At 44.7% G+C, this 14,953-nt stretch overlaps 1 protein-coding gene across 1 annotated transcript in view; it reads right to left on the bottom strand.

Annotated features, from left to right (window-relative positions):
- LOC120066590 (voltage-dependent calcium channel subunit alpha-2/delta-4-like) overlaps nt 1–14,953 on the bottom strand; it is a 79,140-nt gene that overhangs the window by 49,740 nt on the left and 14,447 nt on the right. The window contains exons 8-14 of the mRNA XM_039018014.1: nt 5,732–5,882; nt 5,394–5,468; nt 3,803–3,892; nt 3,557–3,670; nt 3,115–3,327; nt 2,410–2,487; nt 1,952–2,107 (exon numbers count right to left, since the gene is read on the bottom strand). Of these exons, the coding sequence (XP_038873942.1) occupies nt 1,952–2,107; nt 2,410–2,487; nt 3,115–3,327; nt 3,557–3,670; nt 3,803–3,892; nt 5,394–5,468; nt 5,732–5,882 (877 nt within the window). The remainder of the gene's footprint in view (nt 1–1,951; nt 2,108–2,409; nt 2,488–3,114; nt 3,328–3,556; nt 3,671–3,802; nt 3,893–5,393; nt 5,469–5,731; nt 5,883–14,953) is intronic.

Raw genomic sequence — 14,953 nt, 5'->3', positions numbered from 1 at the left:
GCGCTAAAGCGAGACCGCACCATAATTCATGGCGGAATTATTATTTGACATTTGTCAACATAAGTACGAATTAACAGCATAAAGACTGCTTACTATTAGCTGAGCTTCCATCAGAATCTTGGGCAAGGTGTCCTTTCTCCAGAACAATCGTCTTTTGGTTGAAAGATGTCCTCTTGTCCTGTCGAAATAGCCGCTAACGTTAGCCACCCACTGGAGAGGTGTCCAACTCGTGAAAGCGCATCACAAAGAAATCCAGGAAAATCGCAATAAACTGATATAAACTGCTATAAATCGGTTTAAATTAACTACCTTATGATGTCTTTAACACCTATAACGAATAAAAACATGACCGGAGATATAGAACTGCTAAAACGAAAGCGTTTGCAGGACGCCATTGTGATGTCCTCTTGCGCCAGATGTCCCGTTGAAAAGAATGGTACTTCCGTTCCATGATCATTTATAGTGGCCCAGATTGCGCAATCCACTCCATTCAAATTCTCCCCGCTTACTGACATCTAGAGGAAGACGTATGCAGTGCATGTAGCCCGATGGCTTACATGGGGACTTATAAACTGACCTCAGAACAGGGACCTCAATTTCTGAAATCTCACTCCCTGACAGGAAATGTGCTGCAGAATGAGTTCTGTTTCACTCAGAGAAATAATTCAAACGGTTTTAGAAACTAGAGAGTGTTTTCTATCCAATAGTAATAATAATATGCATATTGTACGAGCAAGAATTGAGTACGAGGCAGTTTAATTTGGGAACGAATTTATTACAAAGTGCAAATAGCACCCCCTATTGCCAAGAGGTTTTAACAAGAATTTAAGCTTTCTGCCCATAGCAGATGTCTATGTCCTGGGAAATGTTCTTGTTACTTACAACCTCATGCTAATCACATTAGCCTACGTTAGCTCAACCGTCCCGCGGGGGAGACACCGATCCTGTAGAGGTTTTAATGTTGCTGGACCCCAGGAAGAGCAGCAGCTAATGGGAATCCTTACTAAATACAAATACAGTTCTGGGCGTATGTACAATGAGGCACGCAAGGCTGTTGTGGCCCTCCAACTGAACAACTACCGTGCTTGTTGCACTGTAGCCTTCTACCTTTGCATGTTTTCACTGCAGCTGGTACCAGTAATCTACCGTGTATCCTGTGTACTACTACAAGAGCAAACTGTGTAATTTCCCTTGTCTCAGCAAGGGAGTATCCTGCATGTCACAATGATGGTGTTGCTCATGGTGGCACTGTTCATCAACTCTACTGTCAATATGATCTGTAACCAAGAGTTCTGTGTAAATCAATGGAGACAGGTGGAGAGAGAGTGTTCAGGAGGAGGATGATGAGGGTTTAGGAGTTACATCTTATACACTTATATTATAATACAGATATAAATGTTTATGTGAGTGCTATGTTCCACTGGATATGTTTGGGGAAAAACATCCTATATGTGCTTTTAATATGGTTGCATGTTTGAAGTGTGTGCTCATGTGAATGCTATTGGCCACTGTATGTTTCAGGATGTTGCGGAGTTGATTCTCTCGCATTATACTGCTCAATGAAGTGTCTTTCCTTTCCCATTGTGATTTGTCTTTCGCTTTCGTTCGGTTCATTTCTATAAAAAAAAAACATGTCTCTGGATTCTACAACATCAAATCGATATTATCTATATTAAAAATGGGAAAAAAGCAACCGTGTAAAAGTTTGTGATAATTGTTAAACACAATAGACCGACTGGCACTCTCAGGTAGCCTGAAACAAGTATTTGAAGGATTTGATTTGAGCCCAGGTTAGAGTTGTAGTAGTTTTTACTGTGGTAGCAGTACTGGTGACTGCAGTCATGTCTATAGTCATAGATATAGGGACTGTAGTAGTATTAGTAGTGACTGTAATACTATAGTAGTGACTATAGTCAGAAACAAGCACAAGCTCTACAGCAGCTGAACTCACAAGAGGTCGTAGGTCAGGGTGGGCGAGGATGTAACCGTTGTTGGTGTTGAGGAAGGCGTAACCATGTGGACCCAGCCTATATCTGGGAGCCAACTTCATGACCTCCAGCAGGGGGATGTCAGAACCCACCACACCCAGCAGAATCCCATGGGACAGCTGGAGGAGAAAGGGGGAGAGATGGGTTTATAACACTTGTAATGGCAACAACTACTGCAAAATGTCACTGCAACACTGCTGTATGGTACACACAGAGAGCTGCTTAATCTGGTTCAAACATGTAACACATACATTTTATAGCTGTACTTTACTACAGTTGTGACCTTGTCCCCAGGCTATTGGGGAAGAAGTGTCTGGTGCATGAGACTACAATTACAAATTCTACTGTTGTTACTTTGATTACCACCATGCCTATGTTTAAAATACATTTGAATTCTAACAAAAGTTTTTAGTCCACTGACCGTCTCTTTCTTCTTGCTGAAGACAGGCATTGCCACGGAGGTCATGAGAAGTAAATTTTGAGCCTTTGTGGCAAAGAGCTGAAGGAGAAATGGCAACATTAATGATCTTTTGTTAATCCTAAACCAAATCAAAAAGCTGTTGGGTCTGGTACTACTACTACATGTTCACTACTAATACCTGCAATAAAAAATCGCTACACTAGAGGGTGCCATATAATTGCAGTTGTTGGTAGCCTATCTTAAGCTTGGGAGAATGCATTCAATATTACCACAAAGACTAATCAGAAGAGGAATGCACTACAAGAGCTTCACTATTAGACAAGCTGTATTTCCCACAGTGGCTCTTTTACCTCCTTGTATTGGGCAGCTGTCAGTGTGAGTGAGTGAGTGTCAGGTCCGGTGAAAGAGGTGAGGTGAGATGAGAGAATGAGCGCAGTAGCAGGACAGAAGACAAACATAGGGAGAACTCATGAACAACACAGTTACACAGAATGAATAAACGAATGTACTGTAACTGGCAGCACCCATGAGAATACAGCAGACAGTTGACTTTCAAACAGGACAATGTGAGGTGACAATCATGAGGTTAAATCAAACGCAACAACAATGCTTTGCCTTTGAAGCCCAAAAAGTGCAGTTCTGTAAGAACGGCAGAACGTAGTTATTAGGCAAAGCACACTGGGTAAGTACAGCTGCCGTACTCACCACTGAGTCCATGTAGGCCTCCGTCCAGATGATGTCATGATTGTGATTGATGACCATTGGTCGACTCAAGACATGAAGGTACTCCATGACATTCTCCTGTACGTCAGCCAGAGTAGAGATGTGTGTGTAGTAACCCTTATTGTTGCAGGCTATCCACTTGGTGTTGTCTGCAAAGGTCATCTCTCTGCCTATTAGGTAAGTGAAGAGCCGCACCTGAAAGAGACAGTATTGGAGACTGATATCCAATTCAGTAAGTTCATTGAGTAAATACTGAACAGGTTACATTGTAAAGGCCTTTAGAGTAATGTCCTCTATTATAGATCTAGCTTTTCTGGGTCAGTAGGGAAATAGAGAAGTAGAGTACTGCAAATAGGTATTTCTGTAGGTCAAGTGGGTGTGTAGTTATTCATATAGAGTAAATAGTAGTTTTGCCCTACAGTACCCTGCGATCAGGCCAGTTGAACTCTTCAAACACGTCCTTGAAGTCCTCCATGGCTCCATCTGTGATCAGCATGATGGCCTGGTTGCACAGGCTGCCTTGGCCCTTGGTCGCTGCCTGGGAGGAAGCACCACACAGAGGAAGAACTGATACTGGGCCAATAGCATTTGTGTGGAAGTATGTTTGTGTGGGGGGTTGTTATGTATGTGATTGTGTGTGTGTGTGTGTGTGTGTGTGCTGGAGGCAAACCTCGTTCAAGATTTTGAACGATTCCTTCATGGCCTTCGCAACTTTACCCTCTCCCTTCACATGCAGCTCATCCACCAGCACCTTAAAATGCTGGATAGTGAGAGAGAGAGAGAGAGAGAGAGAGAGAGAGAGAGAGAGAGAGAGAGAGAGAGAGAGAGAGTCAGCACTTTTTATGGTGAGAATGCAATGTGAAGTACAGACAATTATCAATCAATCAAATGTATTTATTAAGCCCTTCTTACATCAGCTGAACATCAGCTGATGTCACAAAGTGCTGACAGAAACCCCAAACAGCAAGCAATGTAGGTGTAGACACACGGTGGCTAGGAAAAACTCCCTAGAAAGGCCAGAACCTAGGAAGAAACCTAGAGAGGAACCAGGCTATGAGGGGTGGCCAGTCCTCTTCTGACTGTGCCGGGTGGAGATTATAACAGAACATGGCCAAGATGTTCAAATGTTCATAAATGACCAGCAGGGTCAAATAATAATTATCAATTATGCAGCACAGCACAGCACAGGACAGGACAAGACAGCACAGAGCAAGACAGGACAAGACAGGACATTGTAAGGTCAAATAAACCAGTCTAGTTGACTGTATACCAAGGGAGTTTTTTTATGGCCAATATGACCTGTTTGCTGTCTCTGGTTGCTGGCTATTAATCACTCTGTGACAATTTTATTAAATATACTATGCCAATGGTTTTTGATTAATTGATTGATTAAGGAAAAATTATAATGCAAATAAGGAAATATGTATTACTGTACATTTGTTTACTTAATAACACACCTGGTAACCACACAGGCATGGTTAACCTTAACAAGAGAGAGTAATTCTTCTAGGTCCTAAGGGTAACCATAGTGCGTACCTCATTCCTGAGGTTATACCCATTAACGTGCCAGAGGCTTCCAAAATTCTCCTGAGAAGATCTGGTTGTAGGTTGTAGCATATTTAAAACTCAGAAAAACATTAAAAGTGTTTAAAGTGTCTGCTCATAAACCTATCAGCCCCAAGCGCAAAGTCGACGGGCCTGTCTGCCTGTCTGCCTACCTCACTGCCTGCCTGCCCCCCTGCCTGCCCCCCTGCCTGCCCAGCCCTCACTAATTTTACTATATGTTTACTGCTATGGTACAGTACATGGGCAGAGAGTGATTGATTGACAGATGAAATATAACTTTTTAGGAGGTTATACCTCTCACACATTGCACTACCTACGCACAAATCCTGCAGGCTAAAATCGTATGGATTGATTTATCAATACATTTTATGCACACAGTACATTATAATTCTGTATCATATCTAATTTTGTGTTCTGCATACAGTATATATATATATATATATATATATATATATATATATATATATATACATATATATATATCTGATGGTTGCTCTCTGATCCACACTGGTCTGATGCAAGAAGTAGGGCCTAGGCCAAGAGGTGGAGCCAACTATGCCACACCTAGCCCAGAAGCATGCCTGGCAGCCAAGGGGGAACTCACTCTTCTCCCTCCATAGGGGTGTAATGTCATAATAGAACACTTTGAGTTGCTAGAGCCCTGCTGAGAGGTAAGAAGCAGATAATGGACTTACCTCACGGTTGTCCAAATCAGCCTGCACCAGAGTGCCTTGGAAGCAGGGCTCTACGTAGCGCACATAGTCAGTGTACTGTGAGGAGAAAAGATGACAAGCACGGGTCTTGTCAAGTCAGTCTGTAGTCCTGGCAACAGTGTACTGTAACAGTGTTGCAATGCAACAGTATTGTGCTATAAAGGGTAATGTGTATAGGTGTGATGGTGTAATGGTGTTGTCTTAGTCAACCAAAGATCAACTGAGGATGGCTGTGAATCTTTCACATTTCAATCCATGGAAATCAGAAGACCCTGTTTGAGATTGCCTGGCCATTGGTGCTTAGTGGAGGGTTGACTCACAGCAATGACGTTGACAAAGTCGTTCTCCCCCAGCGTGTCCAGGATGGTGTTGATGGTGTGTTTGGCAATGGTCATCTTCAAGCCTTTCATACTGCCACTGATGTCCACCACAATGATAATGTCCTTTGGTGAGGTGGCCGCCTGAATATACCTGGGGGACAGGGGGAGAGAAACAGGACTTTAACTCTATGGTGTATGAGAGGGTTCTACCACCGCTACAGCTTTTGTGGTACAGGGAGTAGGCTCGATCTCTCTTTTACACTGCGTCATGAAAATACTTACCCCATAAAATTCACAACCCGTTACATAACAATTGACAATTAAATATAAAGCTAGGCCTGCAGTATAGGCACTGTATAACATCACAACCACAGTATCTGAAAACCAGGCCCAGGACACCTTTTAACTGAGAGGAAAGATAGGGATGGCAGCCATATGCTACCTAAAACTTATCAGGGTCATTCCACAAAATGTGTGCCCTTTGACGTTTTAAGTAGAAGTTGTGAATCAATATATAATTTCGAAGTCTGTTTGAGGCGACTGACGCACCGGTGTGTCAATCTATATTACACAACAAAAGAATCCCCATCAAAATCTGTCAGTTTTTTTGCGTTGGATGCGTCTCAATCCACCGCATCCGCCAGTGTCGAGCTTCCGCATCTGTGGTGAAAGCTGGCAGAGTTAGAGCGATGTTTGTCAGACCATGAGACATCCCAAAAACTCCATGGAAAGGGGAGACGCTCACGAGCACGATGGTGTTCTCTGTTTCGCGGTACCGTCAATGTGCCATCTTCTGTTTGGTATTGTAGCTTCCGAACCTTTTGGGCTGCAAACTAATGGGACCCCACTGTGGAAAGGGGAGATTCTCACGAATACGATGGTGTTCTCTGTTTTGCTCTACATCCTCCACAGGAGACGTCTGAAGGTAACCGGTACTGGTAAACAAAACAGATGGAAGTATGAAGGTAGTTTTGTGCTTACCCAGAAAAAGGGGTTAAATATGTGTAGTATGTACATCTCCTAGATTTAGGACAGACACTTCAAAACCTTTTTTGACTGTCCATTTTGCTATTTATGAATGTGTTATTCAATGTGTTTCTATGGGTTTTAGTAGTAAAGGTCAAAATCAATATTTTATCAAATATAAACTGTATGTATATTTTTTATGCCTAAAGGGGTCCTAAAATTCTAAATAAATTAGCTATATGATCCATAGTATGACCATCGTAAAAAAATATCATGTCAACCTCTTAGACTCTAAATAATTAATGGAAGTGCCCTTTAATATAGACCACATGGGCAGCCCAATTATTTTGACCAATCACATCAGATCTTTTCACATCAGCTCTATTTCAGAGTCCATTAGCCGATGCCAATGAATTCCGAACACATACCGAAAAAGATATTACAGAAAAAATACCAATTAGTGAACAAAATATCAGAATTGGACTGGTTGTCAAAACGCAGCCATGGAGAATTCACTAAATCTTATGTTTTTATATAAATAAAGACTTTCTTAAGTGCCAAAATGCAGCATTTTGACATGTCCTTCCGTGCACCCTCTGTGACTTTTAGGAAGTTTTAAACCCATTTGATCCCAACATTTCTCCAAGTTTTTACCATCATTGTAACGCCCCATGAGCTCCAAAAGTATTTGATCAGTGACAAGTTTTGTTGTATTGTCTCTGTACTCCAGTACTTTAGGTTTGAAATGATACAATGACTATTAGGTTAAAGTCCAGACTGTCAGCTTTAAATTTAAGGTATTTTCATCCATATCGGGTGAACTGTTTAGAAATGACAGAACTTTTTGTTCATAGTCTCCCCATTTTAGGGGACCAAAAGTATTGGGACAAATTCACTTACAGTGGTTCCTTCTTTAAAAGCTGTGCCTTTATATATACAGTGCCTTCAGAAAGTATTCAGACCACTTAACGTTTTCCACATTTTGTTACGTTACAGCCTTATTCTAAAATTGACTAAATACATTTTTTCCCTCCTCAAGCTACACACAATACCCCATAATGACAAAGCAGACCCTTTGCTATGAAATTGAGCTCAGGTGCATCCTATTTTCATTGACCATCCTATATACTCTCTTTCCTCTGACTAAGTAAAGTAAGGTAGTATGAATGCTGTAGTGAAGTCAAACTCAATTGAACATATTATAATTAGCAAAAAGTTAATAAATGATGCTACTAAACCAGAAAAAAGCTTGCGTATAGATTTCACATAAACTTATAGAAAAACATGGAAAAACAACACGCAACGACTTTGTACAAGAATATGTCAGTAATGAACTGCACTGTGAAGAGGTTATTGTGCATTTTCCAGTAAACTAATGGCAAATTGTCATTTCTTAACTGGAAACACTTGCAGCCACTAGCAACCTTGCCAGTAGCATACTGTGCCAAAACTGACTCCTCTGTTGACAACATGCACATCAATTGCTAATTGGCAGCATACTGTAACAGCTGCAGCCTATCAGAAAATTGCAGGCGTGGCTTTTCAGCTACGGAATGTCATCCCATTTAATGTGTTCTGTTCATAAAGACTAAAGGGAAACTTCACCGTCAGACACTATTTGGAGTGTTTTTCCAGTATCCCTACATAATTATGAATGATGAGAGGGTGTTTTACAATATAAACTCAGCAAAAAAAGAAACGTCCTCTCACTGTCAGCTTTGTTCATTTTCAGCACGCCTGAAAATATTTTGTGTAAATATTTGTATGAACATATCAAGATTCAACAACTGAGACATAAACTGAAAAAGTTCCACAGACATGTGACTAACAGAAATGGAATCATGTGTCCCTGAACAAAGGGGGGTCAAAACCAAAAGTAACAGTCAGTATCTGGTGTGGCCACCAGCTGCATTAAGTACTGCAGTGCATCTCCTCCTCATGGACTGCACCAGATTTGTCAGTTCTTGCTGTGAGATGTCACCCCACTCTTCCACCAAGGCACCTGCAAGTTCCCGGACATTTCTGGGGGGAATGGCCCTAGCCCTCACCCTCCGATCCAACAGGTCCTAGACGTGCTCAATGCGATTGAGATCCGGGCTCTTCGCTGGCCATGGCAGAACACTGACATTCCTGTCTTGCAGGAAATCACGCACAGATCGAGCAGTATGGCTGGTGGCATTGTCATGCTGGAGGGTCATAACAGGATAAGCCTGCAGGAAGGGTGTCACATGAGGGAGGAGGATGTCTTCCCTGTAACGCACAGAGTTGAGATTGCCTGCAATGACAACAAGCTCAGTCCGATGATGCTGTGACACACCGCCCCCAGACCATGACGGACCCTCCACCTCCAAATCGATACCGCTCCAGAGTACAGGCCTCGGTGTAATGCTCATTTCTTCGACGATAAACGTAAATCTGACCATCACCCCTGGTGAGACAGAACCCCGACTCATCAGAGAAGAGCACTTTTTGCCAGTCCTGTCTGGTCCAGCGACGGTGGGTTTATGCCCATAGGCGAGGTTGTTGCTGGTGATGTCTGGTGAGGACCTGCCTTACAACAGGCCTACAAGCCCTCAGTCCAGCCTCTCTCAGCCTATTGCACACAGGCTGAGCACTGATGGAGGGATTGTGCGTTCCTGGTGTAACTCGGGCAGTTGTTGTTGCCATCCTGGTCCTGTCCCGCAGGTGTGATGTTCGGATGTACTGATCCAGTGCAGGTGTTGTTACACGTGGTCTGCCACTGCGAGGACCATCAGCTGTCCGTCCTGTCTCCCTGTAGCGCTGTCTTAGGCGTCTCACAGTACGGACATTGCAATTTATTTCCCTGGCCACATCTGCAGTCTTCAAGCCTCCTAGCAGCATGCCTAAGGCATGTTTACACAGATGAGCAGGAACCCTGGGCATCTTTCTTTTGGTGTTTTTCAGAGTCAATAGAAAGGCCTCATTAGTGTACTAAGTTTTCATAACTGTGACCTTAATTGCCTACAGTAAGCTGTTACTGTCTTAACGACTGTTCCACAGGTGCATGTTCATTAACTGTTTGTGGTTCATTGAACAAGCATGGGAAACAGTGTTTAAACCCTTTGCAATGAAGATCTGTGAAATTATTTGTATTTTTACAAATTATCTTTGAAAGACAGGGTCCTGAAAAGGGACGTTTATTTTTTGCTGAGTTTAAATGTACTTTTAATCTGTCTATTTGCATATTTCAAGATATGGCATATGAGGGTGCGGTGAAAGATCCAATGGGTTGTCAATCATTTTGAAAAAACATTTGCTTGAAAACTGTAAATCAAATAACCATCCATCGTTAAGTCAGTGGATGAATCAAAAGGATTATTTTCTAAATATAGAAAAATGTGGGCTACAGAGAGAAGCAGAATAGTGCAGTTTGAAGCTATATGGCATGAAGTACTGCAAGCACAGGTGATGTCCAGGGAATGAGAAATTAGAAAGTTTTATTCTGAGATGGCAGGATGGTGGGATCATGTGGGTCTGAGCAATTGTGAGGTCATTAATGTTTGTTGAAATTTGTGTCTGTAAATGTTGAGTTGTCTATTGTTTTTGGCTATGTATTTTTTTGTGTTGTACAAAAATAAACATTAAATATTATTTTAAAAAATGTAATAATACAATTATGCGCTATAGCTGTCTATGACGAGTCATGTTTTGTAGCAATTATTGTGGCCTTTGTGTTTCGTCAATTGCACGATCATGCTAGCAGAGAGTAGATATGGTCTTCCTTGTTCAATAGAGGCATTGAACTTGTCTGAACAATGTTCCTATCTGCCAGGACACTGCACGTTATGTTTCACTATATGGATCACTCCAATATATTGGTATCACTCCGCGGCGGAGGGATACATCCGAGGTGAGGATTTACAGATGTACACCTGTGTCACGGCTGGGGTCCGCCCCTATATATAGACCCCCTGGCCGCAACACACATTCTCTTTCATTTTCTCGGCAGAAGTCCATATGGTTTGAGGTACAAACTTTCTGAAGTTCGCTTGTTAAGTCACTGGTAAGTGTAATATCTTGCGTGGAATTATACTCACTGGCTGTTTGCATCTTGGAGCAGCTGGCCACATAGCCAGCCCCTTCTCTTGAGTGCTCCACTCGCTGTGTGTGGTTGATCTGTATCTTCCGCCCGTGGTTTGTCATACTTGCATTTCGTTAGCATTACACTCTGCCTCCCAGGAGTACCCGATCATGGACACCATGATAGCTGCCATGGTCCACCCGGACTGGGAGATTATAGGGCGGAACCCGCAACTGAATCCGGGACCCCCCAGAGTCTTTGATGCAGACTTGAAAGCCACATATTGCTCCCTCTGCTCTCTTGGCCACCTTATCAACACGGCTATGCTGCTGCAGGCCTACCTGCACCTGCAGACTCTGTTGCCCCGGCTGCAGGAGGGCAAAGAGGAGCTCCTCCGGGAAGCGATGGAGGTGTCTTGCCTGCTTTCGTCGCTCCAGAGGAATGTGCCCCGCGCCAACGTACGGGCCATGGCGCAGGTGGTTACCTCTCTGGCTGGCCCAATCCCATCTGACAGCTGCTCTCCAAAGCACGTTTGCCACTCTCCCCATCACCCCAGGGCTGATGTTTGGCCCAGGGTTTGATGACATTCTGGAGCAGACCGATAAGTTTTGTAGGGACAAGGAGACCCTGAGACGGTTCATGCCACCTCCTCAGGCCCCAGGTCCAAGGCAGACGGACCGTCGCCACCCACCTGCACCCGAACGACGGTGGAGTCCCTCTCCTACCCCATTGCCTCGTGCTGAGGGACGACAGCGGGGAGGGGCACAGTGTGCGGTGGAGCAACAACCTGTCAACCATCACCGCCATAGGGACGTGCCTGGGGGACCCAGGCGCTCGAGTCCCCAGAGGAGAAGCGGGCCATTGCAGGACCCCTGACACACCCTTCCCCGGCCTCGGCCACTTCTCCCGGTCTCAAAGGGCAAAGTGGGAGGAGGGTGAGGAGTCCCCCTGAGTGTTGTCCACAATGCTCGAGGGGTACCGACTCCAATTCCGGTGCCGGCCCCCGTCCTTCAGGGGCTTTCATATCACCACGGAGGCCAACCTCCTGAAGAAAACCCTGTGTCTGGAGAGCTCCTCACTTCTGGACAAGGGTGCTATCCGCAGGATCGAGACATCAGAACGGCTAGGTGGGTTCTACTCCACTTATTTTGTGGTCCTAAAGGAGACGGAGGGTTTCAACCGGTTCTGGACCTCCGCAACCTAAATGGATACTTGAAGGTACTGAGTTTCCACATGCTGTCCCCAGACCACATGATGCAGGCCGTACTCAGGGACCAGTGGTTTGTGACGCTGGACCTGAGGGATGCATACATTCATGTTCCTGTTCACGCAGCTCATTGGCAGTACCTCCGATTCGCTTTCGAAGGGACGGCTTACGAATTCATGATTCTTCCCCTAGGCCTCTCCTTGGCACCCCGCACTTTCACAAAGTGTGATGGATGCTGTCCTGGCACCTCTCACGTCCCGAGGATTGTTGATTTATCAATTACCTGAACGATTGGCTGATTTGTGCCCCGACCCAGGTCCTGTCAGACAGAGACATGCTCCTGACCCACATCGGCGGGCTGTGCATTACTGTTAAATGACAAGAAGAGTTATCTGACGCCCACCCAGAGGGTGGCCGTCATTGGCATGGAACTGAACTCAGTCCTCATGTGAGCACGCCTGCCCACCAGAAGGGTTCAGGAGATCTTATCTTGTCTCGACCTCTTTTGGCAGGGGCGGGTGGTATCCGCCCTGACCTGTCAACGCCTGTTCGATTTGCTGACGGCGGCCTTGTTGTTGATTCCCCTGGGTCTGCTCCATCTCCAGCCTCTTCAACGGTGGTTTAACTCCCACCGGCTGCACCCGAAGCGCCAGTTGCGGGTGACCGCCCAGTGCCTCAGGGCATTGTTGAGGTGGGGCTGTCACTCCTTTCTGTCAGGTGAGGTGGAGATGCTGATGTGCCGCCGGGAGCTGGTTAGCACAGACGCCTCCCAGGTCGGCTGGGGGGTGTGACCAAGAGCAGGTCGGCCAGCGGCTGATGGCTACCCCCCTTGGAGTGGCAGGCACATTAATACACTAGAGCTCTGAGCTGTACTGCTGGCCCTGCGGTCTTTCCTTCCGCAGCTGAAGGGAAGACATGTCCTGGTGAGAATGGACAACACCACAGTGGTGGCTTACATCAACCATCAGGGTGGACTGAGGTCCCACCGCCTCCATCTTATGGCACGGAGCTCCTTCTCTGGGCTCAGGGATGTCTAGCATCTCTACGTGCAGCGCACGTACCTGACATCCTGAATGTGGCAGCAGATATGCTCTCGAGGGAACCTACATCCCCAAGTGGTGCAGCATCTGTGGGACAAGTTCGGGAGGGCGCAGGTGGACCTCTTTGCCTCTCTGGACAATGCACACTGCCCTCTGTGGTACTCCATGTCGGAGCCACCAGGGCCTCTGGGCTTGCATGATCTGGCTCACGATTGGCCAGGGATGGAGCTTTATGCATTCCCTCCTTTTCCCCTGATCCAGGCTGTGCGAGACAGGATCAGGATGGCGGAGTATCGTCTGCTGCTGGTGGCCCCATACGGGTCCAGATGACCCTGGTTCAGCCTTATCCTATCCCTGTTGTCTGGGACACCTTGGCAACGGCCCATGAGACCCGATCTGCTGTCTCAGGCCGGGGGAACTCTATGGCATCCGAGACCGCACCGCCTCAGTCTGTGGGCTTGGCTGCTGAACGGCACCAAAGGTCTATGTTAGGACTACAGGAGGGCTTAACGAACACTATTCAGAGCGCAAGGGCACCGGCTACAACTGCGGCATACCAGTTGTTCTGGAGGCTGTTCTGCTCTTAGTGCACAAGTTTTTATTTTGGAACACTTCACATGTGACATTTCACAACTAAAATCATGTGAAAACATTTAAAAAATACATATTTTTAAAGACTTCACGTATAACATTTCACATGTGAAAACGTGCTTTTGAAGCACTTCACATTTGATCAAATGTGCAATTCCATGTGTTATCACTGTTAAGCTAAAATATTTCCCTACCTGGTATTTTAACACACAACCGCTGGATATAAGGTACGCTAATCCTTCTGCTCTTCCACAAAGTCTGTAGCATTCCCCTAAACATTCCTTCCCTACAATACATCTCTGCAGTGCCATCTGCAATTTAATTGACAATTTAATTGACTTATATCAACAATTTGAGGGTTTTCTGTATAGTTCAGTAATGTTGATGGGGCACATGATTAAGTTTTAATGTTACTGCTGAATATATTTGTTTTTCTTACGTGTATTTTTAACAAAGAGATTTACTTTGAAGTCCCAAGTGTAGGAATACAGGTGAAATCCGTTATTGACATAGACATGATGGCGTAGCAGGAAGATCATAATGTCGTGAACCAAGAGGTTATGAGTTAAAATCCCAGGTAAAAACATGTTGAATCATAATAATTACTGTATAAATAAACATGCACAATACAGTCATCTACAGTGCATTTGGAAAGTATTCAGACCCCTTGACTTTTCCACTTTTTGTTACGTTACAGCCCTATTCTAAAATGGATTTAAAAAAAAGTTAAATACTTCATCAATCTACAAACAATACCCCGTAATGAAAAAGCAAAACCGTTTTTTTTACATTTTGACAAATGTATAAAAAAATTACATAATGAAATAACACATTAACATAAGTTTTCAGACCCATAACTCAATACTGTGTTGAAGCACCTTAGGCAGAGATTACAGCCTAGAGTCTTCTTGGGTATGACGCTACAAGCTTGGCACACCTGTATTTGGGGAGTATCTCCCACTCTTCTCTGCAGATCCACTCAAGCTCTGTCAAGTTGGATGGGAAGTGGATGGAAACTATTTTCATGTATCTCCAGAGATGTTCGATTGGGTTCAAGTCCGGACTCTGGCTGGGCCACTGAGACTTGTCCCGAAGCCACTTCTGCGTTGTCTTGGCTGTGTGCCTAAAGTCGTTGTCCTGTTGAAAGGTGAACCTTCGCCCCTGTCTGAGGTCTTGAGCGCTCTAGAGCATGTTTTCATCAAGGATCTCTCTGTACTTTGCTCCGTTCATCTTTCCCTCAAATCTGACTAGTCTCCCAGTCCCTGCCGCTGAAAAACATCCCCACAGCATGACGCTGCCATTAGAATGCTTTACCGTAGGGATGGTGCTAGGTCTCCTCCAGATGTGATGCTTGGCAAAGAGTTCAATCTTGGTTT

This window comes from Salvelinus namaycush, chromosome 21 (assembly GCF_016432855.1).
Source record: "Salvelinus namaycush isolate Seneca chromosome 21, SaNama_1.0, whole genome shotgun sequence".
NCBI lineage: Eukaryota > Metazoa > Chordata > Actinopteri > Salmoniformes > Salmonidae > Salvelinus > Salvelinus namaycush.
The sequence above is the reverse complement of the archived record's forward strand: the minus strand, read 5'-3'. Positions and strand labels throughout refer to the sequence as shown.